A 25,359-nucleotide genomic window follows, 5' to 3' on the forward strand; every position below is an offset into this window, starting at 1 on the left:
CAGAAATTCCCAGAATCAAACAAAAGACTATTCTTCTAAAAGTATCCAGTGAGACCACTACAGGCAGCTCAAATGTCCACAGCAAACACCAAAGAACAAAAGAACTTTATTTGATCTACAATGCTTTCTTTAAGGTTTTCAGCCATTTTAGTGCACACTTTTAAACTAAGTTCAGGAGCTATTTTGTTTTCCATTTTATTAAAAAACTACACTGTATGGTGCAAAGAAAGGTTTGATCAAACACAGCAATGAAAATAGCCGTGGCGCTGACAGAGCACTTCACCCATCCATTGCCACCAGATTTCCAGCACAATGATTCTCTGCTCTTCAGTCAAGTATACATCATTTCTGCCATATGGGACATTTTCTTGGGAATATACAAGTAATATTCCATGTAGCCTGAAAGATCTTCAATAGTCACGTCATCCACGAAGGCTCGAGCTTGCTCAGAACAAGACCGAGGAGAACCTGTCGAAGCCACAGTAGCGGGTGATCTTTTCTGCAAGGACTGAGAATGCACTCCAAGTACTGCCTTTTCACATTCTGATAGGACGCTTCGCAAGCCAGAGAAAGAATAAACTTCCATGGCTTGCCACTTTTTGCACTGGCACTTCTTGTCCACGCAAGGGCACTGCTTGCCATTGCTGAGCTTGGATAATGCTTGGAAATCTGAAGGTTGACTAGAATCCAGGCTGGTTTCAAAGGATGAGGAAATAGCAGCACAACTCTCTCTCAAATTCTGTGAAGGATGTTTAGTTGTGGAAGTCACCAAAATTTCACTTTTGGCTCTTCGGTGACTACTGGCAGTGAAGTGGGAATCATTTCTTTCACCTGTGCATGGTTCTTCTGTAGCATAAATGTCTGCACTGGTATTACTCTTTGAAGCCTCCGGCTGGTTTTTGTGTTTCAACTGGCTGCTGGCTTTCATACTACAGTATGTAAACTTTGGAGGATGTAGGACAGGAGACTTGGAACGCCTGCGACGAGGAGTTCTTGCTGACCCTCTTGAAGGCTTCCTTATGCACCTGTCAGTGAACAATACACCAACAAACAGGTTACTCAGAAACCTCTTCCATAGTCTGAATGCTTTCTAAAATGGCCTCAGAGCATGGCGGTATCAAGTATCAAACCTAAATGATAATTATCAACAGAATCTGAACACTCTTCTGGGTTTAGAACATCAGCTGCAGAAAACAATCACAAAAGAAAACTGCCATTCAAAGACCCTGACAATGCTCCATATCAGTTACAAAAGACAACAGTGACTGTACTTTTAAATATAACGTTGAAAGTGGGTGGGGACTGGTTACTTCCACCCCAGTTTATGCTACAAGCAAGAGGAGTTACATGGAAGCAGCTAAAGTTTAGTGGAATGTTGTAGAAGTGTTGTTGACCCAGAGGAGGTACAATTTACTGCTGTTAAGACATTTGTGTAACTAAACACCACACTAAGCTGCATAAATACTATACTTGCTACTAAAGACAGCAGCAATGGACTCAGGCAGAAAGATGTATCCTACTGCTGAGAACTGCTAGCATTTATGATGTAATAGGAATCGCACTGATGTATCATAGTTGGGAACCTACCAAATTTGTGGCAGAAGTCAGGTATACAGTGGCTCCTTGAATCTTACAGGTTCCCCGCATACCCCCCGCAATTGGTGGAGGGGCCTGGCAGCTTGCCATTTACCATTCCCTGCTCGGTCTCATTGGCGGGGAAGCAAAAACCATATTTTAAAATATTTTTGCCTCCCTGCTGGTCAGCAGCAAGCAGCAGAGCCAGCATGACCCCTCAGCCAGTCAGAGGCAAAAATGGTGCCATATTTAAAACCGCAGTTTTCGCCTCCCCACCGATCAAGAGTGAGCAAGTGGGAAGTGGGGAGCAGTGGTGCCCCTTCACCAATCAGTAGCACTGGGGTGTATGGGGGAACCTGCAAGATTAAAGAAGCTGCCGTGCACCCCACTTCTGCCACAAATTTGGTAGGTCCCTAGTCAGAGTATTTGAATATGGCTGTTATGTAAGAATCTAAAAATACTGATATGTACCCTAGTTATTGAAGGACCGTGCAACTTACGCTGGGGTAGCAGAATGCTTATTATATGCCATAAGCCATCAACTCAGAAACAGTCTGGGAAGATTAGGAAGATTGAAGCACTATAACGGAACATCTGAGTACATTTGAAAGACCCATGGGCCCAACTGTTACCTTTAGAGTTCCTGGCTCTAAAAATAGACAACTTGTTTTGCCAAAGCTAGAAACAGCAAAACAGAAACACAATCAGTGAAAGTATGTTCTGATTCTTACAAAGAAAGGCAGTTACTTATTAGCAGCTGTTGTGAAAGGATAGGTTGAGAGCCAGGGACTGTGGAGGAATCTGAAGGAAACGGGCTCTCTCAGGTTCAAGGAATGGCAAGCCTTAGGGGAAAAATTAGTACAAGACCAAAAGGAGAGCGCTCTCAAAGAAATCATGGATAACTAACCGAATTACTGTGACACTATGTTACAGGTATGCCTCTAAGGGAGAAACAGCAAATAGTATTTGCTTCAACTATTTGTTGAAAAGCTCTTAGACAACAATCAAATTGAAATACTTAAGAGTTTTTTATAAACAAAAAATGAGAAAAGTAAGTGCAATTATAAAAATGTTTAATTAATAATAACCCTTTTGAAATGACTTTGTGCAAATCTTCAGGATCTCAGATGAAGAGGGGAATACATGTACAGTCCTGTTAATTTGTTTTACCCATGCCACGTCTCCTTTGAACAGACAGACTGTGGTCTGGCTCCATCCATAGCTGCTCTTATCGGTGCTCTCAGAATTGTCCCCTCACCCGGAGAGAGAGAGGCAACAGATCTGAAAGGAAAAATGCTGTATTAAGAAAGGGCTATAATGTATGCTCTCAAACTGTCTGCAGACTGTGGTCACACCTTATCCCTGTCAAAAGGATGTGCTACCAGAATGTAAATTCAAGTTCCAATTTCTACTGTTACATGTTATTAAACAGACTCCTGGTTTCATTGAAAACACAAGGACAGGTTTTTAGCATCAGGCCAAAGAGCTAGCTGGCAGGCAGGATGATGTGGCCATAGAAGTGAAGCAGCTATTTGTGTGTTTTCAGTTCTCCCAGTTACATATCTGGTGTAGACAAATCCTTGGAGGAGGACTCCCTGAAGTTTTTGGGGATTACATAGCATACCATTCCTGGATTGATCTGCCTTTTCAATCCTCCTGACTACATGAGGGAGAAGAGGAGAATACGCCGGAAGAGTGGAAAGAATCATCAGGAAAGACAGCAAGAGTTTTACCTTTGTGTGCTCTTTCAGCAATAGTGTTGTTAGAAGAGCTGCAACAGGTACATACAGTAAGGGCATTTCCTAAGTTTTCCCACCTAAAGAGCAGCTGGCTTTCCCGCAGTTTATTTAATAGAAAACAACTCAATGCAGAAAATTTTTAGTAACTTAAAAGCTCAACCCTAACTTTTTAAAGTCCTGGGTCTAGAACAGTCCTGACTGGGTTATATACAGTCACCATCAATGCTAGGCACTTCCCCTGTCTGCATATATTCCTGGAGGCCTTCTCTTATGTTGAATCATGTGAAACACAACATAACTACACTAGACTGCACAGTTCTACTGTCTCACACACTTGGTTAAAGAATAAATACTATGTAGTACTGACACATCCTATTCTGTTAAAAACCCATCAAATAACTGTTTCAAGGGAAGCCTGCAAACTTTTTCAGTAAGCTCCTGAGAGATGAGAAGCTAAGCAGGGTTAGTACTTGGTTGGAAGACTGAAAAGGATATACAGGGGGGCCCAGGAATGCTACTTGTAATGGTAATTAGTACCCTTCCTTCAAACTCAGTTGTGAACCATTGCCTAGCATCATGGTATCCAATGGTGGACTGCTAGAGTTCCTGTCCATGGGAGGTTATTACAGGTTTTCAAAGCTCAAAGTTCTTCTAAGAGTGAGTCCACTAATGTGGACAAATAATTATCATCTCCTGACTTTTCTGTATTCTCTCTGCAGTTTCAAGATACAGTGTTCTTCACTCTCTATACTAGCTGACTGTGTGGCATTGTACTGGACACGAAGTAGCTGTTGTGCTCCAGAAGGGAAGTTGGTTGTCTGAAGCAAACTTTTTATGCTCTTTACTTGCCTGCCACAGTGGATACAACAAGGCTGTAGGACTTAGGTAATACGTATAAAGTACTGACCCACGCAAAACAAACACACACACAATTTTTTGTTAAACATTTGTGAAATTTATGATTTTTTTGCCTGTTTACTTACCCTGCTGCATCCACCCTTAGCTTTTTGAAAGCTGTCTGAAGACTCTCTTCCTCTTCATCTTTTGCTTCCAAGTCCATTGATGGGCTGTCAGAGTATCATTGACTGGGCCATATACCGTATACTGAAAAACAGACAAATTTGTGATTTAATAGCAAGAACAGAAGACTTGTTTCTGAAAAGAACTCCACACAACTGAAAGATACTATATGGGATCAATATCTCATCCTTCAGGTTAAAACAACTGCATTAGCACTTATTCTGCATAAACTGCAAACTCAGAATTTACAATTTAACAATTTACAATTCACTAAACATATAGCATAAGATTTTGGCAAAAAGTATCAGTTTATAAAACAGTAACTTTGGCATTTCGATTTTCATGTAGGTACTTAACAGTGCAGTAGATAAGCCTAATCAAGCAAATTCCTGTTGCAACAACATATGCTGTGGAATTAAAAAAGTTGTATCAATAAGGCAAAGAGAAACTAACCATAGAAATGTAGGACTGGAAGAGGCATCAAGATGTGATCTTATTCTACCACCCTGTTCTGAAGCAGGATGGGTATACCTAGGCCATCCCTGACTGATTTGGTTAAACTAATTAAAAAGATCCCATAACCTCTCTAAGTAAACTATTCCCTTATTTTTCCTTACGTTTAGAGAGGTTTTCCTAATACCTAACCTTAAACCTTTGTTTTCTGAAAATTAAACTGGTTTCTTTTTCTACCCATAACATACATAAAAAACAACTGATTGCTATCTTATTTATAAGTCACTTTTTTCTAGAACACACAAACCCAATTCTTTTCTCAGAATTCATGTTTTCTAAAGCTCTTATCACTGCTGTCCCTTCTGGCTCTCCTTTTTAAAGCCACAATGATGGGTGATCACTCATGAACAAGTAAGATTGTCTTCCAAGGATCTTAACAGAGTCTGCAGGTGGCTCCACAGCCTAATTCTGTAGATCCACATGTCTTGTCGCAGTGAGGACAGGTATTTCCAGGAGGGATGGGCACTGCGTTGCTGCATTGGATGTTCTGATGTTCTTTTTGCCTGTTATTTTCCTCTTCTGCCTGTTGATGAGCTGTTTTGAAGTGTTGAAGTCCTTCCCAAAGAGCCTTCCTCCATTTTTGCTGTCCTGAGAAGGGTGTCCCAAGTGTTGTTGTCAGTTACACCTCTTCATGTTTGCCTTCAGGGTGTCTTTGAAGTGCTTTCTTTGCCCTTTGCTACTTTGCTGTATGGTCATTTTAACTTCTGTACTCCAGGGAAGGCCTCCCCAGCTTGAAGCCATATGAAATAAATCCCTTCCAGGCTTCACATAAAACATTCCTGTTAATATCCCAGAATATTTACCTTCTTTACAATATAATCATATTGTCGACTCATTCTGTTTGTGGTCCTCTATGCTCCCCCATCTGTTTTTTCAGTACTACCTCAGAAGTCATTCCTTATTTTATATTTGCACATTTGATTTCTCTTGTCTATGTGCAATACTTTGAAATTCTTTTTACTGAACTTTGACTTATAGATTTCAGATCAAGCTTCCAATTTTGAATTCCAATCCTTTCTTCCAAGTGCATTCAACCCTCAGGCACTTAATATTATCCATATTTTATAAGTTTACATTGTACTCTATCATCCAAGTAATTAACAAAAAAATTTAACGTGCCCACAATAGGCTTCTACAGGACCCTACTTCAAATATCCTTCTGATTTGACAATGAACCACTGATAATTACTTGAGTAGATATTCAGCTGTGACCTACCTTTCACAATTTCATCTAAACTGTATTTCTCTAGCGCTTAAAAGATCATGTGGAAGAACATCAAAAGCCTTACTAAAAATCAAGATATCTCTTTTCTCTTACCAAGCCAGTTCTCTTGTCAAAGAACATTAGATTGGCTTGATAATTTGTTCTTGAAAAAAAATCAGTGTTGGCTGTTTTCATTATCTTATCCTCTAGATGTCTGCAAACTGATCAATAAGTAATTTGTTCCAGAATCTTTCCGGATATTAAAGTCAGACTGACTGGTCTGTAACTCCCCAGCTCCTCCTTTTCCCCTCTTTTTACAGACAGGTAATAGGTCTGTCCTGGTCCACTTTTCAGGGAACTCCCTATCCTCCTCTCAAAGATAACTGCTGATGGTTCAGAGATTGCTTAAGCTAGTTCAGTGATTTTCAACTGGGTGTCACAGGGAATGTAAGGAAATAAGTGAGGTGATAAGCAGACAGGAGCAGGCTCAGACTTTCCCTGCCTGACTGCTCTCCTGCCCCCACTGCCTGACCCTTCTGCAAAGAGGCAAGCACTGTAATAAATGCATTCATTTTTTAAATAGGGTGCTGTGTTCAATATCTAAAAGTTATGGAGGAGTTTCTCAAGTCTAATAAGGGGTTCTTTGAGTCTAACAAGGTTGAGAACCACTGAGCTAGTTTAATACTCAAGGAGGAATATCAGCAAGCCCCATCAAGCTTGAATATATTATGCATTTATCTAAAAAATCTTTTATCTGTTCTTTCCCTATTCTGGCCTGACATACAACACAAGAAACAAAACCTAAAAAACAGCATGTACACCCTTTGCTGAGAAGTATGCTAAAATCACACTAAGCAAGGCAAATTTCAAGTGCAGGGTTGCACTCCACCTAAGTGGAATGATTTAGCAGGGTGTCAACTCACCCTGGACCAGGTTCAGACTGCAGGGGAGCCTCCTGGGCTGGATCTGCAGGACCAGTAGCAACTACAGTGGGGTTACATGCAGGCAGCAGTGCAGGTCTAGGGACATGCAGTAATGCCGAGCTGCATTTGGATGGCAGTACAGGTCCAGGGGAGATGCCACTGATGGCATGTCTACTAGGATCCAGGGACCCCGAATTCTGCAGACTGAACAGTCCCACAGGCTGGATTTGGACCCAAGGACATAGATTTGACAACCCTGATTTAGAGCTCAAAGCTGTTCTATTATGGTTGAATTGTCTCATTTTGGGAATGATGCACGTAGTGGGGGAGCAGCTTGAGAAGCAGAACAAGGTGCCCCCAGGGTCAGTGCACAGGCACTGCAGATGATGAAATAGTTAAGGGAGTTGCACTGCTTCTGCAACTTATCCTTCTTTAGACAGGATTCACCCAGACAAGACCATAAGACCACAGTCAATAAAGTACATACAAGCAAACAAATATCCTTCTGGGCATGTGGTCAGTCACTGCTAAACAATAAACAGTGTCCTGGATATGAAAATCTACCCACTATCTACCCACTACCAGACCCTTCAGTTGTCTCGAGAACAATTCAGTTTCAACCAGCACCAGGAACAAGAAAAAAGGCAGTTTCTGAACTGGACAAACCCAAACAGAAACAAGCCAGCCATGCTGCGTGTTGTTGTTTCCAACACAGGTTATTTTTAAACAATGAAAGTGATTGGCCAAATTAAGGGAACACTTATCTCCATAAAATAATGCTGTATTTAAAAAGGGAAGAGAACACTACCCTATTTTTATCCAATGGCAAGTTTAAATACGCTTCTATCCACTCCAGAACTATAGTGTACTAATTTGATAGGGCACCCTATTAAAGCCTGCAAACAAAGTGCTCCCAAACAGAAGAAAAAGCTTTAGCTTTTAACTTTTGTGTACATATGCTAAATAATCCCACCTCTCCACCCTTGCTGCCCTTTCTGCTACATGCAATAGTGTCTTTTTAAGTGTCTCTCAGGGGCACTGGGTGTTGGCTGCAGCCAAGGCCAGGGACTTTGACTGGGGTGTGCCAATGATCCTGCTGGGATTTAAAGGTGGAGATTCCTGGATAAAAGGTCTTGCCCCACTACTCAGGGTGAGATCAACACCATATTTAAGGCCAGGAAGGAATTTTATCCCATGGTTAGAATGGTACAGACTTGGGGGAGGGGGAGGTTGCTTCCCTCTGCTTGCTACCACAAGGTCAGACTGGGACCCACCACCTGGGATTTCTTAAGCGCACATCAACATCCACTTACAGCAGCAGGATGTCGGATGCCGCAGTCCCCCTGCTTTCCCTGTGGCAAGTTTGGGCATGATGTCTTATGCTGTGTCAGGGCAGATGGTAGTTTTACAAAGAGTTTTGATGATGGATTTGAATGGGGTGACTTAGGTCCTCAAGCAAGGGACTGGACTAGATGTGCCCTATGGAAGTCTCTTCCAGCCCCACTTGCTATTTAATCCTATATACAACTTGGAAAGAATTATTATTTTGGTTCAGAGGTCCCTGATGGTACTATGTTCAGTCTTAACAAATCTGTTTGCAAGAAGCAAGAGATGCATAGAAAGTTTGTTATTAATGGCACTAAGGACAGGATCTACAACACAAGAACCACCTGCATGCCTAAATGGTTCCCAATAGTGCCTGAGGACCCATTACTGCAGGACAGCATTTAAGAACATAAAATTGCCATTGACTGGGTCAGACCATAGGTCCGTCTTGCCCAGTCTCTTGTGTCACAGTCACTGATGTGCTCTTAGTGCTCCCTCCTTATTAAGGGGGGCTAATAGCTAGTGAATAGCACATCAAATGGCCTGTGTCAAACAGTCACTTGTGTGCCCTTAGTGGCTGCCCTTAGTAGAGGGGCTCTACTTGGTAGGCACTGGCCCATGTTCAGGAATGGCACATGAAAAGGCCTGCGTGTCACAGTGGCACAGAGCATGTGCTGAAAGGGAGACATTGCTGGGTCTGGCCAGGGTCTTTCCCACTGTTCCTCTCTCACTTGCAGCTTCCAGCATTTGAGGTCTCAGAAGTTGTCACTTGGAGCCTCTACCCTGCGCTCCCTGCTCAATAGCTACCGATGCCCCTTTCCTCCAAGAACATGTGTGATCCCTTATTTACGCTGGCTAAACTGTCAGCTTATACCACATCTGGTGGCAATGAGTCCCACGTGTTCATGACGTGCTGAATGAAGAACTTCCTGGTGGTAATTTTAAACCGATGACTGACTAGGTTCATGTTGTGACCTCTTGTTTTTGTCTGGTGAGGGTCAATGATAAAACACTGGGGGCTGACTAGCCAAGCAGCAGCTCTGCAGAAAAGGACCTGGGGGTGACAGTGGACAGTAAGATGGATACCAGCCAACAGCACCCTTGTTGCAAAAGCAGCTAACAGCATCCTGGGCTGCATTGACAGGAGCGTTACCAGCAGATCAAGGGATGTGATTCAGCACTGGTGAAGCCACATCTGGAGTCCTGTGTCCAATTTTGGGCCTCCCACTACAGAAACGACATGGATAAACTGGGGAGAGTCCAGCAGAGTGCAATGAAAATGGTTAGAGGCCTGGGGGACGTGGCTTGTGAGGAGAGGCCCAGGGAACCGGGCTTATTTAGTCTACAGAAGAGAAGAGTGAGGAGGGACTGAATAGCAGCCTTCACAGTGTTGCAAAGTGCATGGAGCTGGACTGTGCTCCGTGGTGGCCCGCGACAGAACAAGAAGCAACGGACTCAAGCTGCAGCCAGGGAAATTCAGGTTGGATATTAAGAAAGACTCTCTCGGCAGAAGGGTGGCGAGGCTACCCGGGCAGGACGGGAGCGGGGTCTCCGTCCTCCGAGGCTTTCTCGGAGCAGGCAGCGGGGCCAGGGCTGCTCCGCGCCGGCGGACGGACCAGGCGAACTCCGGACCCTCCCGCCGGGGCCCCGAGTCTCTGACTCCTCAGTGACTTTCTGCAACCGCCCCTGTGCCCCGACCCCGACCCCCACCCCCTTCTCCCGGCGGGAGGCCCGGCCCGGCCCCGCTGCGTCACTCACCACCCACTCTCGGCCTCACCATCCGAGGACTCCAAATAACAGGAAGTGACGCGCAGCGCGCGGGGAACGGAACGTCCTGTTGTGCCCGGGGCTGCGCCTGCGAGCTACGGAGCGGGCCGACCCGGCTGCCGTCGCTTCCTGCCCGCGAGGGCGGGGCTTCCTCACAACGGCGGCGGCGGCGGCCGCGGGGCCAGGCCGAGCGTGGTGAGTGTGGTGTTGGGGTGGTGCTGAGCTGGGCCCGGGGGGAAGCGCCCGCGCTGGGGCCGGGCCCGGCCTCGCCTCGCCTCCTCTCCTTCCGGCTGCTTCTCAGTGGCGGCGGCTTCTGGGCCCGGGCGGCGGTGGTGTGGCGACAGGCCCCGGCCCCTGCGAACCGCAGCAGGGGGCCCGCGAGACCGGGCGGCGGGGACGAAGGCCCGCGGCTTCACCAGTTAGTGGGGGGTGTCCCAGGGTCCTTCCCTGCTCGGTGGGAATTGTCGCTGACTGGGTCTCGCCCAGTCCCTTGCGTCGCGGGGCTGCGAGAGCCGCCTGGGTCTGCCCTACTGATCCTCTCCCCCTTGCAGCCTCCGGTGTGTAAGGTGTGTAGGATAGTGGTTCCCAATCTGTGGTGCGTTTTAACAAATTTTTAAAAATTTTATTATAATGACTTCATATGACAAAAATGTAAGGTCGCATCATTTTAAATTGGCGGTGCGTAGTCTGTCAGAGTTTGGGAACTGCTGGTTGAGGAGGGTTGCGCTCAGAGGCTTTGCCTCTTGCTCCTCTGCTCGGTGGCTACTGCTGCCCCTTTCCTCCAAAAGTCTTCGGCCCCTTTTTGAAACTGTTCAGCCTGTGGTGGCAGCAAGTTCACCACATTACTGACCCACTGGTGAGAGAGAATTTCCTTGTGTTAGTTTTAAACTGACCTTCTGCTCGTTTTACTTTTGACCCCTAGTTCTTGTCTTGTGTGAGATCAGCAAATAATAACTTGTTTCCTTTCTGTACTAGTTTGGTCCTGGAAGGACTTTGATAAGGTGAATTCGTTGTAAAATGCACATGAATGAATTCACTGGGTAATGTCCCTCTGCGTAGTCCTACCTGTGCCAGTGAATAGCGTCAGTGTGACTGGATCCTGTGTAAATGGTCCACTTGATCTGAAAGTGTCACGGCATTAAAAGCCATCCCCCTTGGAATTGAGATTAAAAGCTTTCCCCTGAGAGATCTGGAACTACACAGCGTGGCCCTACATGTGGGAGCTGTGTTGTTTAAGATATTTTCAAAAAAAATCATCTATTTCCTTGTTGAGGTCAAGGCTTCCATGATACTCATGGACAGAGCTTCAGGTCCAAGGAAGTGCACAGTATCATTAACACTTTCTGTTTGTGTCAAAAAAGAATAATTTTGGTGAGGTGGTGCCACCATGTACTAAATTTGCATGAACAATAAATCCAAGGCTTACCAGCATCCGAGTAAGAGAATATTGTAAACCAGGCTGTTTCCTTTTTTTCCTGCTTGTCTACTCAGATGAATACTGCAGTGACCAGTCTTCTATCAGTTTCTGTTACGTTTACTTGCTGCCTGACTCAGTAACATAAAACATGCATCAAATACATTATGACACGCACACCCTTCCCTGTGTGTCATCATGACACCCATCTGGCTGCTTGAATGTGAAGTCATCCTAGAGCAAGTAGCAGAATCATCAGCTGACAGATGTGGGAGGCCATGTAGAAAGTGACTATTAGGTAGCAGAATATATCTTGTTTTTTGTTTTCATTTTTGATTTTGTAAATGTCTCCTCGTTTGTTAGAAGTCTCTCTTACTGAAACCTGCTGCCTTTTCAAGGATATAAATGACTTGGAATTACTTCAATTAACATATTTGCAATTAAATTAATGGATACTGTTGAATTGGAGTTAATACTTCTTATTACTGAGCCTTCAGGATAATAGGTGTTCAGTATCTATCCTCCTAGTGACTTTGTAATCATGCAGAGTTTAATTCATCCTAGCCAAAAAGCAGCACCATAGTAGGGACTTGGGTGTTAGGACAGCTGCGTGTAAGCATATGAATATATGGAGGTCTTAGATTTAAAAGACTATAAATGTAATCACCCTTGCATATGAGTACTTTTTGTCAGCCAAGAAAACTTCAGTTTAAACACTAAATATTAAATATTAAAGTTTGTTTAAATTAGTAGAACTATTGTGGATTCAGTTTTTGCAGCCACTTACAAGTAATACTGATGAATTGGCAGAAGTTAAAGGGGCAGTAAACATGATTAAAAAGACTGGGAGGCTGTGAAGGTTAATGTCCAAGTAGGGCTAGTGACAACCAAAGTACATTTTAATTATGACTTAAGTCAGCAAACAAAAAACGCTGAATAGTTTATTGTAATCTAGTTATGCATTTGTGCTACTTAGTTTCTGAAGAAGGGTTTCATTTTCTTGGCAGTCATCAAACCAAATGTTTTTAAACTAAACAAAATTTGGTTTCTTTTTTTGCCAAGAAGAAGGATATATTGTTTCCATATATGTTTATTTAAATGCTTAAATAGCTTGAAAAATATTTAGGTAGGCTCCCAGGTTTTGTATATTATTGTATTAGAAAATAGTGAGTGATGCATCCCTCAATTGCTAAACTTTTTTTTTGTTTAGTATGTCAAGAGGCATTTGGATGGAAATTGGAATTTAATTAAAATTATAGAAACAGTTTTAAAATTTGTATTAAATAAAAAGTTGCATATATAAGGGGGAAATCTTGTTAACCTATTTTTATTTAAAGTGAATTGATGTACTAGGCAAATAAAGGGTAAATTAGTGAGTAAGGGTATGTCATAGACAGAGGGTATGTCTATATGAGGTGCTTTACTGCACAACAGACTAATCTACTAAAGAGTCACCATCTACACATGCACTCCATTTACTATGGAGTAAATTAGTCTGCTGCACAGTTAGCTACTGCAAATTTGCTCCTGGTCAGCCCCAGCACTAGGGCAGCTCTCTGCACACCCCCTGCACCCACCCCAGCTTTAGGCTGTGCGGGTGTTTCCCCAAACAGCCTGCGGCTGGCCAGGAACTGTCCTGCGGCTGCGGGCAGCTCCCAGCCAGGTCTGGGCTGTGTGGGAAAATCCCTGTGCAGCCTGGAGCTATCTGGGAGCTGCCCCGTAAGGGACAGTTCCTGGCCAGCCCCCAGCTGCATGGAAAAGCCCTGCTGGGCACTGGGCTTGTAGTCATGTGTAGGGGGCTGGAGAGCTCTGCAACAGTAACAGTCTCCTGGGCCCCTGCACATCAGGATCCTTCCTGAGTGTATGGGGCAACAAGACAGCTGCAGCTGACAGCTTTCCTGGCCCCATGTGCATGGGGTGTGACCCCATGCTCTTTGTCAGCCCTGGGTTAGCATCCTAGGGGAGCCTGGAGCTCCCCCTGGCTGCTGCAGACTAAGCAGGTTTGTACCAGGCTGCTCCTGTTGACAGCAGATTTGCCCTCAGGGAAGTCTTATTATGTAGTATTTTACTGTGCATTAAACCTTTATATAGCATTAATAGCACATGTAGATGCACCCAGTTAGCTTCAGGTTACCGTTCCCCAGATTGTTAAAGATACTTAGGCTTCTAGAGGTGAAGGTAGCTGCTTAGCAGGATTTCTAAAATGCCAATCAAGATACCCATGACAGTGGCTTCATATCCTCTGAATTTTCCCTACTGTTATACTCTCCCATGTGATTTTTATTCACAGATGGAAGAGAACAGGGAGTGAGAAGCTCTTTTGCTTTTGTAGTTCTTAATAATTTTCTAGGGGTGCACCAATAGAGATTTTTGGGGTCGATACCGATGCCCGATATTTAAGGAGGCATATCGGCCGATACCAATCGCATTTCTGATGCACCTGCCTCCAGCTGGTAAGTCTGGTGTGGTGGAAGGGGAGGGGGGAGGGAAAGGGGCATGGGGGGGGGGCAATCAATGCCCCCCATGGTGAGGGGCAGGGTGGGGAGCAGAGCCGCGGTTTGTGGGGAAGGGGAGGCAGCTCCTGCTGCTGCTTGGACCCTGGGAGGTCATGGGGGAGGGGTTGCCCGGATCTGTGTGGGGCAGGGCGGGCTGGGGCTGCACAGGGCTCTTCTCGGCGGGGGCTCAGTTTGGAGCGGGTGCCAGTGGTAGTGGGAGGATGCTGGATCCACCCCATATTTTCCCACTGTAGCCACTGCCAGCTGCAGCCCTGGCTCAATGCCCCTTCTCCATCTGGGGCTGTGCCAGGTGGCTGGCAACAGTGGCACTGAGAGCAGAGTGATGGTGAAGTTTGGGGTGCAGCATCCTCCCAGGGTCACTGGTGCCTGCTCCAAGCCTAGTCCCCGCTGAGAAGAGCCTGGCTGCAGCCCACCTGCCCCACCTCATGAAGATCCAGGGGGCAGATGCCCCACCATGTCCTCCTGGGGTGCAAACAGCAGTGGAAGCTACCTTCTCTTCTCTCCTCCCCTGCCCCCCACGAGCTGTGGCTCTGGACCCGCTGCCCCACCTAGGCAGTGCCTGCCCCTGCCCCCTCCCTCACCGTGGGGGACATGGATCTGCCCCCTCCCATGCCCCTTCCCTCCCCCATCTCCTTCCACCACACCAAACTGACCAGTTGGAGGCAGTTCTCCACACTGCCGGCTCTGCTCTTTGCTGCTTGAGTACTGTGCTGCGGCTGCACGCAACGTGGGCACTTATCGACCAAATTAGGCCAATATTTGATGCAGCCAGTTTTCTTTATATCTGTACAAATCCAATATCAGACCAATGTATTAGTTGCACCTCTATCATTTTCCCAACCTTGAATGAATTAACTCAACTAAGAAAATATGGTACAACTAAGAAAATACATTGGTCAGCTGGACTGAAACAACAAAAGCAACAACACACTGAAAAGTTCTTCTGTTTGGTAGAATGTAAACAACAGCAATTGTTTCACTACAAAGACAGAAAATAATTCAGCCCTTGTAACTGCTAGTGATGAAGATAGAGTTGGTGTCCCCACTCTGAATCTGCATATAATTAAAAATTAATAACCGTATCTCATTAAAATGTGAGGAAGACTCATCATCATTGTAACATATTTAAATAATTGCTATGTATTAGAACATTTAAGCACTAGTGAAGTTGTTGCAATTTCAAAATTAATTTAAAACAAGTTTTTTGGAGGTTTTTTGTTTGTTGTTTTTCATGTATTGAATTCAAACTAAACACACAGGCTTGTTCTTAACATTTATTTATATCCAACTGGACAGGTAATTGCAGAAGGGGCATGGGATAACTAGTTTTGGGGGTTAAATGCTAATAACGGATAGTTACTCTGAAATACTGTGGTGTAACAATGTTCAGTTGAAAACTGAGGGGAAAAATTTGGACTGAACATCTTATAAAACTTACTAATGCTCTAACCTGGTTTGCTATTATCACTACATTATTACCTTGACAGGAAAAAGCAGCAAAAGCGACACTAGAATAGTTCTTAAGCCATGGTTTACCAGTGGCCTGCAAAAAGGTGCCCTAGTTATGCCAGGAGAGTCCCCAGTAGAGATCTGGTGTACTAGAGGAAGCGATGACCCTTCCATTTTTAAGTATTTCATAATTTTTCCTGAATTTGCTCACAGCTGCTTTTATTACAGTGATTTGTGCTTTCTACGTGCAGTTTTATAACTGGGTTTACTTCTAGTGAGTTATGTTGTTTCTGGACAATCATTTCAACCTTTTTTTTCAGAGTACTGGTTGCCTCTGGTTTTTGTGTTTTTTCTTATGTGATTTCTCTGCTTTCAGCATTATATGGTAACTTGTCAACAATCAGGCATCCTGATGATGAAAACAGAAGCCAAGGATGGAGAAGAGGAAAGTCTGCAGACAGCTTTTAAAAAGCTAAGAGTTGACACAGCAAGGTGAGTATACAGCAGAGTGCTAATGGGGCTGTACAGCCGGAGGACTGCTGGAGAGCTACTCTATAAATAAGTTCTGGGTGAGCTGAGGTAGATGCTGAATGATTTTGTAGTACAAGCCTTAAGTCTAGTTTGACAATCTAAAATTGGGGAGAGGGTTGTTTTTAAGCAGGTTTTCATGGTTTAGAGAATTAATGGTATACTTTGTATCTGTTTTTAATGCAATACCAGATGGGCTACCAGTGATCAAGAGCTCTAGCATTTGGTTTCTCATGTGAAGTGACTGGTTTGCCTCCATTTGCCAGAAGGCATGTCCACATCACTGGACTACTAGCACTGTAATTAGTCTATACTGGCAGTGCCAGTTGTGCAGCCACTCATGATGATGGATTCCTGTCTCATTCCTAGAAATGAGTGATTTATTTTTCATGTCAGTACTGGGGCTCTTGTTACAGTGACGTGGGAACACGACCATGGTACTCTGCTCTCTGGGGCAGTATTTGCAAACCTTTGTTTTGAACAGAACACGTTGAAATGGAAGGTGTTGTGCATAGGAGGACTCCTTGTTACCTATAAGATGCATAAAATGGTATTTACTGCACTACCTAATGCTCTACTAGAGCGAAAGGAGTTACCTTCTCCTTTGGTTTTAATGGGACACCCCTCTGCTACTTGATTGACCTTTGTATCCAGACTTTACTCAGGCCTGGTCAGCTCTAGATTTCACCCTCTGTTACAGCTGTCCAGCTTTCCAGTGTGAGCCCCTGTTGCAGATAGCTTACACCAGGGGTAGGCAACATTTTTTGGCCGGAGTGCTGAAAACCCCCACAATGCCTACCTTGGAAGGTGCTGGAGTGCTGGCTTGCCAGAAAAACCAAATGAGGGCAGGGGGTACATGGCAGGATGCCCTGCTTATGCCTTCTGCCCCCCAGCCCTGCTGCCTCCCAGCCCAGGCTCTGTACCTGTCAGCAGCTACCCAGAACCTGGGCCAGTTGTAAACATCTGCTGCCTCTCCAGCCTGGCCCCAGCCCTGGCCCCAGCTGCCTCCCAGCCCTGGCTCCGGGGAGGCACCACATACCGGCAGTGCTCCCTGCTCTGCTGCCCTTGCTGCTTCTGCAAAGCAGTGTTGGAACCCAGTGCAGCAGGGCACATGGGAGCAGCGTAGGCAGCAGTGCAGATTTGTTCCTCTCGCTGCTGCCCCTGCCTCCAAGGGAAGTGTGGCAAGGCAGCGGGGAGCCCTGTGCACCCGCTCACTCCCAGTACCCCCCCAATGCCGTGGTACAGGCGGGGGCCGCGTGCAGCCCACCCCCCTGCTCCGTGGCAGGGAACGAGCTGGTGCTGAGCGCGGGGGAAAATTCGATCCTTCCCTGCCCCATGGCTGGCACTCCCTGCTGCAGCTGCTCGCAGTCCATGCAGGACTGTCCTGAACAGGCACAGGTAGTCCCATGTGGGCTGCAAGCAGCTGCAGCGTAGGGCACCAGGCATGGGGTGGGGGAAAGGCTGCTTTTCACATGCTCAGCACCAGCTTGTAAGCTGCCCTCGCTGCCAGCCTGGGCCCTGCGCTGGCTCCGGGCTTGCCTGTCAGGGCTGCTCTGCAGCAGCTGTGGCCCCCCCCACATGCTGTGCCAGGCAGTAATTGCCACCACCACTTTTGGGCTGCCCAGTGCGCGAGCTCCAAGCAGGCAGCAGCAGCAAACACTGCGCGGTGTGGCAAGCAGGGGGGCTGCAGCTTCTGTCACTGTGGCACAGTTCCAGTGGGTGAGCCTGGAGCCAGTGCAGGGCTCAGGTTGGCTGTGGGGTGGGTTACAAGCTGGTGCTGAACATAGGAAAAGCCGTCCCTTCCCCACCCAGTGCCCGGTGCCCTGCACTGCAGCTGCTCACAGCCTGCATGAGGCTGCCTGTGCTTGCTCGGGACAGCCCCATGCAGGCTGCAAACAGCTGCAGCAGGGAGTACCAGCCTTGGGGCAGGGGAGGGCCACTTTTCCCCAGGTTCCTTCCCTGCCCGCAGTCCTTCCCCCCACCACACTTTACCTGAGGTTCTGGCGCTGGTGCCCAGTGCAGCTAAGAAGCTACATGGTCCCAGGCCAGAAGCCCCTGCTGGGGCCTTCTGCCCCTGGTTCCTGTCATTTTTGACAGGAACCAAAGACAGATAAGTATTCATTTTCTAAGTTTTTTTTAGGGGCCCCACAGGCCAGATAGATGGCCTATCTGGCCCGTGGGCCATATTTTGTCCACCCCGAGCTACCCAGAGCTGGGGTTCACTGCAGCTGGAAGGCTGCAAATAGTTGCTGCCTCCCCGGCCCCAACGCATGCGGAGGAAAATGGCCTTGCGTGCCATGCTCGGCACGTGTGCCGGGGGTCACTGACCCCTGGCTTACACCAATGTAGCGTAACTTACGTTAACACAAACTACACTTGTTGAAAACAGGCTGATCTGCCCTTGTGTAAATAATGCTGCAGAGCATTTGTGCATGCTGTGTGTTTGCACTGGTGATTGAAATAAAGAAGTAGACAAGGCTTCAGTTGTTTTCAGGCTGGTTAGGTGTGTCAGGAAGCCTCCCAGAGCCTTTCAGTCCTGTATCAATACAGTTTACTGGGATCATTAAAAATCTGACATCCTACTTCCTCTGCCCAGGACCCTCTCTTTAGAATGCTTTACTTTTTCTGATATGATGGTTCTTCAGAGCAAGGATGGTTTTTCTCACACTCAACCTTCAATTGAGCGGTCTTTGTTGATGATTGTTAGATCAGGAATTTCCTTAGTTCTAATATATTGGCCTCTTAAATAACCACTGACTCTCACCTAGGACAAGGGGGTATGGACTGAATTTCACTTTACAGAAAATCGCCTCCCCCAGCATAAACAATATAGTGCGAAATGATTCATTGGGTAGCTGAAACCAATGTATCAAGACTCAGCATAGAAGTACCCTCTGGACTAATACAGCTGTCTGAAAATGGAGGTTTTGGATGGATTTGTAGTATCCTGCCTTAACACATGGAAACACAGTGAGCAAATGAACATACTGCACATGTTGAGCAGTTTTATTTCAACAATATCTGCATTTGCTCTAACAAATTAATATATTAAAAATTGGAAGTTGTTACAGCTCTCTTCAGTATGATGAAATGTTTCAGAGCCTATAACTTCAAGTGCCTGGCAAATAATTAATGAGACCTGAAAGTAAAGATTCTTAGAACATAGTGATTTTCAGGTAAAATACTTCCAATCTGAATTGTCATCCTGACTGTAACACTGATGCTGTGTATTCCCGTCTCTGACTCATTTCTGTTCTCTATGCTCATTTTATTTTCTGCCTAGAAATATGGGCTTTGTCTTCATTTTAAAGTACTTAAGAGTAAATTTTTGTTAGTAACAGTGCCCTTTCAAACTAATGTGCGCAAAGAGTCTTCCAGTGTTGGAGTGTGGTAAAATGTGTCTAGCATTTTTATTTTGTGTGTGTTAGGAGAAGCCTAAAACAGCAAAGGATAAGACTGCTTTGGTAAGCTTGGAATAGCTGTGACTCAGTCCTAGTAAAAACATGACTGAATAGTATTTGGACTTTCCACAAAAGTCCCATCTAATGAAACCAAAGTGCAAAGATGATCTGTAGATTGGATACTGAAAAACTGTGGGGAACAGAGCTGTGATGAACACTGGAGTGAAAGGAATGAATCATACTTGTGACTAAGGGAAATGAGGTTATTGTATCATAAATTCCTATTAGTCTCATGTCATGACAGTGGCTCAGAGCTGTCTTGTTTGTCAAGTGAGCTGAATATTTTAGCCTGATGTTATGTAATCTCCTGAAAACAGAGTGAGCATGGATCCTATTGGCTGAGCTTTTTTTCCTTCTGGTTAAGCTTTACTGATGCCTAGGGGTGCACCAATATAGACTTTTGGGGCCAATACCAATAGCCAGTTTTTAAGGAGGCATATCGGCCGATACCAATCCAATTTCCGGTATAGAATGGAGAGCTGCATGCAACTAGTAAGTCTGTTGTGGTGGAAGGGGAGTGGAGAAAGAAGGGGCGTGGGGAGGAAGCAGATCAAGGCCCCCATGGTGAGGGAAGGAGTGGGGCTAGGGCAGGCATTGCCCAGCCGGGGCTGGGCATGGGATGGAGCCATGTCCGGGGGCATGGGGAGGGTGGGGTAGCTCCCACTTCTGCACAGGGGTGGGGTGTGCATGTGTGCCCTGGATCTGTGCTGGGCAGGCTGCTGCTGGGGGCAGGGAGGAGGGGCTGGAATGGGCTTGGGGTGGGTGATGGTGGCACTGGGTAGGGGCTACAGGGAGGTGGCTGCAGGCATCTCAAAATTTGCTGTAGCCCTCCTCTCCAGCCCCTACTCCTAGCGCCAGCACCGTCTACCCTGAGCACAACTTGGCCCAGCCCCCACCATGAAGAACCCAGCACAGTCCCAGCCCCAGCTCACAGCTGCAGCCTGCCCCACACAGGTCCAGGGGGCATTCCTCCCCCCTCTCCCCCCCCCGCACTCCCCAGACAAGCCGTGGCTCCATCCCACACCTGCCTCACACCAGTTGGGCAGCTGCTGCCCCAGCCCCACTCCCTTAATCATTGTGGGGGCCTTGATCCGGTTCTCCCCCACAACACCCCTTCCCCTTCTACCATAACAGACTTACCAGCTGCATTTAGCTAGGATGTGCTTCTCACCACCTATGTGCTGCACTGCAGCTGCATGCATGCACAGGCCGTGTATGTGTCAGCCACATTATCAGCCACATTGGGCCAATTTCCAATACAGCCTATTTTCTTTATAGTGGTGCTGATCCAATGTTGGACCGATGTATTGGTGCACCTCTGTTGATACCCCACTGACTGCCCAAGGTCTGTCCTCTAGCCTTCTGCTCTACTGTGACATTTTATCTCCTTGTCTTTAAACTGCAACTCAGCCCCAGCTCTTTGCTGCCTTTAACTAAGGAATGACTGATTTTCTTCATGTTATACCACTAATAGGCCGCACATCACGCTCCCCTTGGTGTTCTCTGCTGTGTCTTTTATGAAAGGGTGTACAAATAGTTTCTTTAGCTGCTGAAAGTGTGCATGCACTTTCCCAACCTGACTTTTTCAGAACAAAGGGACTTCCCAGGAGATTGCAGACATGGGCCTAAACTTTCAAATTTGCAAGTCTAATTTGCACATATCTGCTGAATAACTATGTACACAATAGTAGTAATTGTTAAGTGTGTTCAGCTTTGAAAATGTGGGTCTGAGAGCTAAGTAAATCTTCCAGGGCCCTGAGATTGTAATATAATGAAATGCTATAACTTGGTAGCTCCTTTGGCCATGTTTGTAATGCTGCAAAGAGTTTCTTGTAGTTGGTTCTCTCCCTGGACACAGATACTAGTACTGTATTTCTAGTTAAATATTCCTTAGCTACAAATAGGTTTTGTTTATGTAAAGGAAGGACTGTTTTTTTTAATCTGTCCATCTTAAAAAGGGGCATTTTCTTCAGAGTCTGTTTCTCTGGGAAAATTATAATAGTTGTGGCTAAAAGCTAGATGCCAAACAGCAGCCACTTCAGTTACTTTTTTAAATCAATATTCAGTAAGTGAGAGAATGATGTTTAGTATTTAATCACACTTCAAAGAAACCTGCATATAAAATCTTCCCATAGCCCCCCCTCCCCCCCATGGTGGCCAAATCTCTGAATCAAACCAGAGGACCCTTTAATCCAGGGGTAGGCAAAATGCGGCCTGCAGGCCAGATGCAGCCTGTCAGGCCATTCTATCCGGTTTGCGGGGCCCCTAAAAAATATAGAAAATTAATATTTATCAGCCCCTAGCTGCCTGTCATGTGGCCCTCGATGGCTTCCAAACTGAGTAAGCGGCCCTCCACCCAAAAGAATTGTCTGCCCCTGCTTTAATATCTCTGAATTGATTCGGAAAGATTCAGTGATTTGGACAGACACAACTTTAAATGGGTTTTTTACATACCTCTAGGTACCAAGCAACTCATCAGTGCTGCAATGCTGGGGTGCATGGAGTGTCCCACAGAAGCATGGGGGGATCCCCAGCATGCTCGGCATGCGCCCCAGCATCACAGCATTCACAAGCCACACTGGTACCTTGAGGTATGTAGAAAAAACCTTTCAAGCTGTGTCTATGTCCAGATCTCTGATTCTCCGAATTGGCATCGAATCTTCAGATTCAGCTGAATCAAACAAGGGACAGCGATCCGAATCAACAAATCAAATCACTGTCCCTGATTCGGGCCAAATCCAAATCGAACAGGGCTCACTTCGCACATCTCTTTTGAACATTATGTGGCTTGAGTAGTGAAAAGATGCATGAGAGGGGAAAATGTTACTACAGTACATTTCTGTTACTGCAGAACAATGGTACAGGTATTTGATTATTTAAGTTATGTATGTTCATCACAGAATTTTAACCTATTAAGACTTAGAACACTTGTATTTTCCCCGTTTTAATGGTTCAGTGGTCAAGGAGGGTTGAAAGAATGACTTCTAAGAGATCCTCTGCAAGCAGTTTGCTTCAGGCAGTACTGTCTACATAAAATGAGCAAGTTTTGGGAAAGGAGATTCAAAACTTCTCCAGTCTATCTTGACATAATTCAAAAAATGAGAAAAAAGAATGTAATTCATGGGACTATTATACATTCTCTTTCAGCTCTATTACAGCCCTTTCTGTGAAGGGTGAAGGGACAAGTACCAGAGCATTGGTTAGAACAACTACTGATGAAAGCAAACCCAAGACCACATGTGCCTCTAAAGAAACTTGGCATGGGTAAGAGCAACCTGTGGTTGATAAAACTTGGAAATGTGAACACACCGGGCTGAAATCTAGTACCTGATTCTGTTGCTGATTTAGGATCCTCGGCACATTTGTTTGCAAAATGTTTTGCATTTTTCCATTTCTCTTTTTAAATTACTGGATTTCCTTGCCCAGCCCTTGTCACTGATATTGTTTCTAAAGCTACAAAGTTCAAGTGAAACATTTCTATGTTATGTGTGAAGCTCTTCAGCCACACCTGGGTTGAAATGAAGTATACACATGTATCCAGTAAGCTGCTACTGTGGCATGTGTCACTTTAAACCATGAGTGCCATTACATAATCACTCAGCATCCTGTCTATATCGGTGTTCTGTCTCTGAGTCTCTTGCCTCTGTTTCCCTAATGTTTTGTGTGTATTTCATGCTTTACATTTTCAAATGATAGCTAGAGTATTAGTTTATCCTTCTTCCATTCTTGATTTGCTATTATTTCTGTGCTGCTCTTGTGCTAGCATGAAAGACAACTTTTCTTAAGTACCTTTTTACCTCCTACATTCCCTCTTAAAAAAATCCTATTCATTCATTCATTTAGCAGCCTGTCCTAATTCACAGAAGTGGAAGAGTACTTGCAACTGGCAACTGAATAAAACTCCCTTGTGTATTTTCTACTGTTAGGTCTATGAGGAAACCTTCAAGAGGAGCAGTGAGAACCCAGCGCCGCAGGCGTTCCAAGTCTCCAATTCTTCCTCCTAAGTTTATTCACTGCAGTACCAAACCACCTTCCACATGCAGCCAGTTAGTATGCAAGAGCCCAGCTGACCCTCCGGACAAAGTAAAGGAACAATCCAGTACTCATGTCAATGATGCTGGCCCCAAAGGAGTTGGTACCGAGTCTTTGGCTTTTGTTACAGAGCAAGTGCCAGAAAACAAATTGAATAATTCTCCTGCTGCCATTTCTCTAACAGTCAAAACAAGTTTAAAGACCACACATCTTTCTGACTTTCAGTCTGTGTCCAAGGAAAACATGAGCAAGCCATGTGCGTGCATGGACAAGATCTGCCAGTGTAGGCGGTGGCAAGAGATGGAAGTGTACAAATTCTCTGGCTTGCAGAACGCTCTCCCAGTGCCACCTGAGAGAAGAACAGTCACTGAGGACCACTCTCAGCCTTTGGCATCCCGAACTCCTTCAAGCTCTCCACGATCTTGCTCTGAGCAAGCCAGGGCCTATGTGGATGATGTGACTATTGAAGATCTTTCAGGATACTTGGAATATTACTTGTATATTCCAAAGAAAATGTCTCACATGGCAGAGATGATGTACACCTGACTGCAGTCGGCATTTAATACTGAAGAGGGTTTTGGTTGAAATCGACCGTTGGTCACTCTCCACATAAGCAACTCACTCTCTGCTCGCTGTGCTTGCAATAAAAACACTTCTTAGCATCTCAGCTAACTTGTGTTATTGACATGAGACAACTTAATTTCAAAATGATACAATTCAGACCCCAGTGAGTTTGGTTAGAGAATGTCCTCTCATATTTGCTTAAGATATGGTGAATTTGGGAAGCTGTGTGGTAATTAAAGATAATACTTTAAAGAAGAAAAAAGCAGTTGGAATTTACTGCAGAGAACCCTATGTGATCAAGCTTGTCCTTTTGAGGAGTCTGATGCAGTTTCTCATGTGAAGTCATTTTTTTACACTGGGTTGCAACTCAGTCTGTGGTGGATTCAAGAGTAGGGTCTTGCCAGTAGGCTGGTCCATCCTGTCTCACCAGATTATAAGAGCTTTTTAAATGTAGGGCTTCTATCCCACTCTTCCTCATCCTCTTTCTACCTCTTGCTCTAGCCACTGTGGATACCTGCATTTGTGTTTCTGGAGGGGGGGGGCAACATTTTTTATGTTTGCCTGAAGAAAGGCTTTGTTTCTTTCTGTTCTCCTCCTCTCTCCCTGCAGTTCCTCATCTTCCAGGCTAGTATATTATCAAGTACTGGTGTGTAACATTGGAAGTGATACTAATGGACCAGGCTACCAAATCCAAAGCATAAAGAATGTAAAGGAAACTCTAGAGCTGGCTATTAAGGAATGTGATTTCCAGTAGATTGTGCATATTTGCCTACAGCAGGAGAAATAGATGGCACTATCTTGAATGGTGTTTCCTCATTATGTTAATAACCAAAAAAACAAACAAACCGAAAAACAATGGATGACATGAGTTGATTCTCTTGTGCAAAATACTACTTTAAAAGAAGTAGCTAAAAGCCAGACTGCATTTTCCAAGTTCTCTAATATGCTTTGGAGTGTACCCGTTCAGCCTGTTACACTTTAAACACCTCTATTTTTCCTGCTTCCTACTGTTGAGTTCTTAGTATGAGTTGAGATGTAACATGTTCAGGCTTCCACTTGCATGTGAGTGAGTTGCAGTGCAGGGGACAGCTCGAGCCTTTCCATTGTCTGTAGTCTTTTCCTCCCTTTTACTAAACTATAGGTGCATCTACGTGTTCGTTAATGTGCTGTAATTATGGCACATTTTTAGTACCTGTAATAACAAGTTCTAAATGTGCTGTAACTGGTGCTACTGCACATTAGTGCAAATGAATGCTTTTGTGTGATGCTTAATGCCCATTGGGCTAATCTGTGCATTAGCACACTTCTTGCCAGCCACACTGCTCAGT

At 45.2% G+C, this 25,359-nt stretch overlaps 2 protein-coding genes across 6 annotated transcripts; one reads left to right on the plus strand and one right to left on the minus strand.

The window, feature by feature from the left end:
- Positions 1-88: 88 nt before the first annotated feature.
- LOC149856643 (oxidative stress-responsive serine-rich protein 1-like) lies at positions 89-10,189 on the minus strand. Of its 4 annotated transcripts, XM_090064663.1 has the most exons (5): positions 10,059-10,075; positions 9,454-9,527; positions 4,298-4,418; positions 2,746-2,856; positions 89-1,025 (listed from the first exon to the last, which is right to left on the minus strand). In XM_090064663.1, the coding sequence occupies exons 3-5, from the start codon at positions 4,372-4,374 to the stop codon at positions 332-334; spliced, it is 882 nt and encodes a 293-aa protein (XP_089920789.1). In that variant the 5' UTR covers positions 4,375-4,418; positions 9,454-9,527; positions 10,059-10,075; the 3' UTR covers positions 89-331. The 4 variants fall into 4 exon arrangements, with proteins under 4 accessions (XP_089920789.1, XP_089920787.1, XP_089920790.1 ...); XM_090064661.1 differs by lacking the exon at positions 9,454-9,527 and having other exon boundaries at positions 10,059-10,189; XM_090064664.1 differs by lacking the exons at positions 9,454-9,527; positions 10,059-10,075 and adding an exon at positions 9,387-9,414.
- Positions 10,129-24,134, plus strand: OSER1 (oxidative stress responsive serine rich 1). Of its 2 annotated transcripts, XM_090064667.1 has the most exons (5): positions 10,137-10,262; positions 11,559-11,779; positions 15,823-15,938; positions 22,583-22,699; positions 23,362-24,134. In XM_090064667.1, exons 3-5 carry the CDS (start codon positions 15,829-15,831, stop codon positions 24,011-24,013), a joined length of 879 nt encoding a protein of 292 aa, XP_089920793.1. In that variant the 5' UTR covers positions 10,137-10,262; positions 11,559-11,779; positions 15,823-15,828; the 3' UTR covers positions 24,014-24,134. The 2 variants fall into 2 exon arrangements, with proteins under 2 accessions (XP_089920792.1, XP_089920793.1); XM_090064666.1 differs by lacking the exon at positions 11,559-11,779 and having other exon boundaries at positions 10,129-10,262.
- The last annotated feature ends 1,225 nt before the right edge of the window (positions 24,135-25,359 follow it).

Source organism: Crocodylus siamensis, chromosome 10 (assembly GCF_052110815.1).
Source record: "Crocodylus siamensis isolate JL-2025a chromosome 10, ASM5211081v1, whole genome shotgun sequence".
Taxonomy (NCBI): domain Eukaryota; kingdom Metazoa; phylum Chordata; order Crocodylia; family Crocodylidae; genus Crocodylus; species Crocodylus siamensis.

Coding starts and splice junctions, on each gene's coding strand:
- LOC149856643 (XM_090064661.1), bottom strand. CDS start 4,374: ATGGACTTGGAAGCAAAAGATGAAGAGGAAGAGAGTCTTCAGACAGCT. Junction 2,857..4,297: donor CTAAGGGTGGATGCAGCAGG/GTAAGTAAACAG, acceptor TTTTCCTTTCAG/ATCTGTTGCCTCTCTCTCTC. Junction 1,026..2,745: donor TCAAAGGAGACGTGGCATGG/GTAAAACAAATT, acceptor GTTCACTGACAG/GTGCATAAGGAAGCCTTCAA.
- OSER1 (XM_090064666.1), top strand. CDS start 15,829: ATGGTAACTTGTCAACAATCAGGCATCCTGATGATGAAAACAGAAGCC. Junction 15,939..22,582: donor CTAAGAGTTGACACAGCAAG/GTGAGTATACAG, acceptor ATTCTCTTTCAG/CTCTATTACAGCCCTTTCTG. Junction 22,700..23,361: donor TCTAAAGAAACTTGGCATGG/GTAAGAGCAACC, acceptor TTCTACTGTTAG/GTCTATGAGGAAACCTTCAA.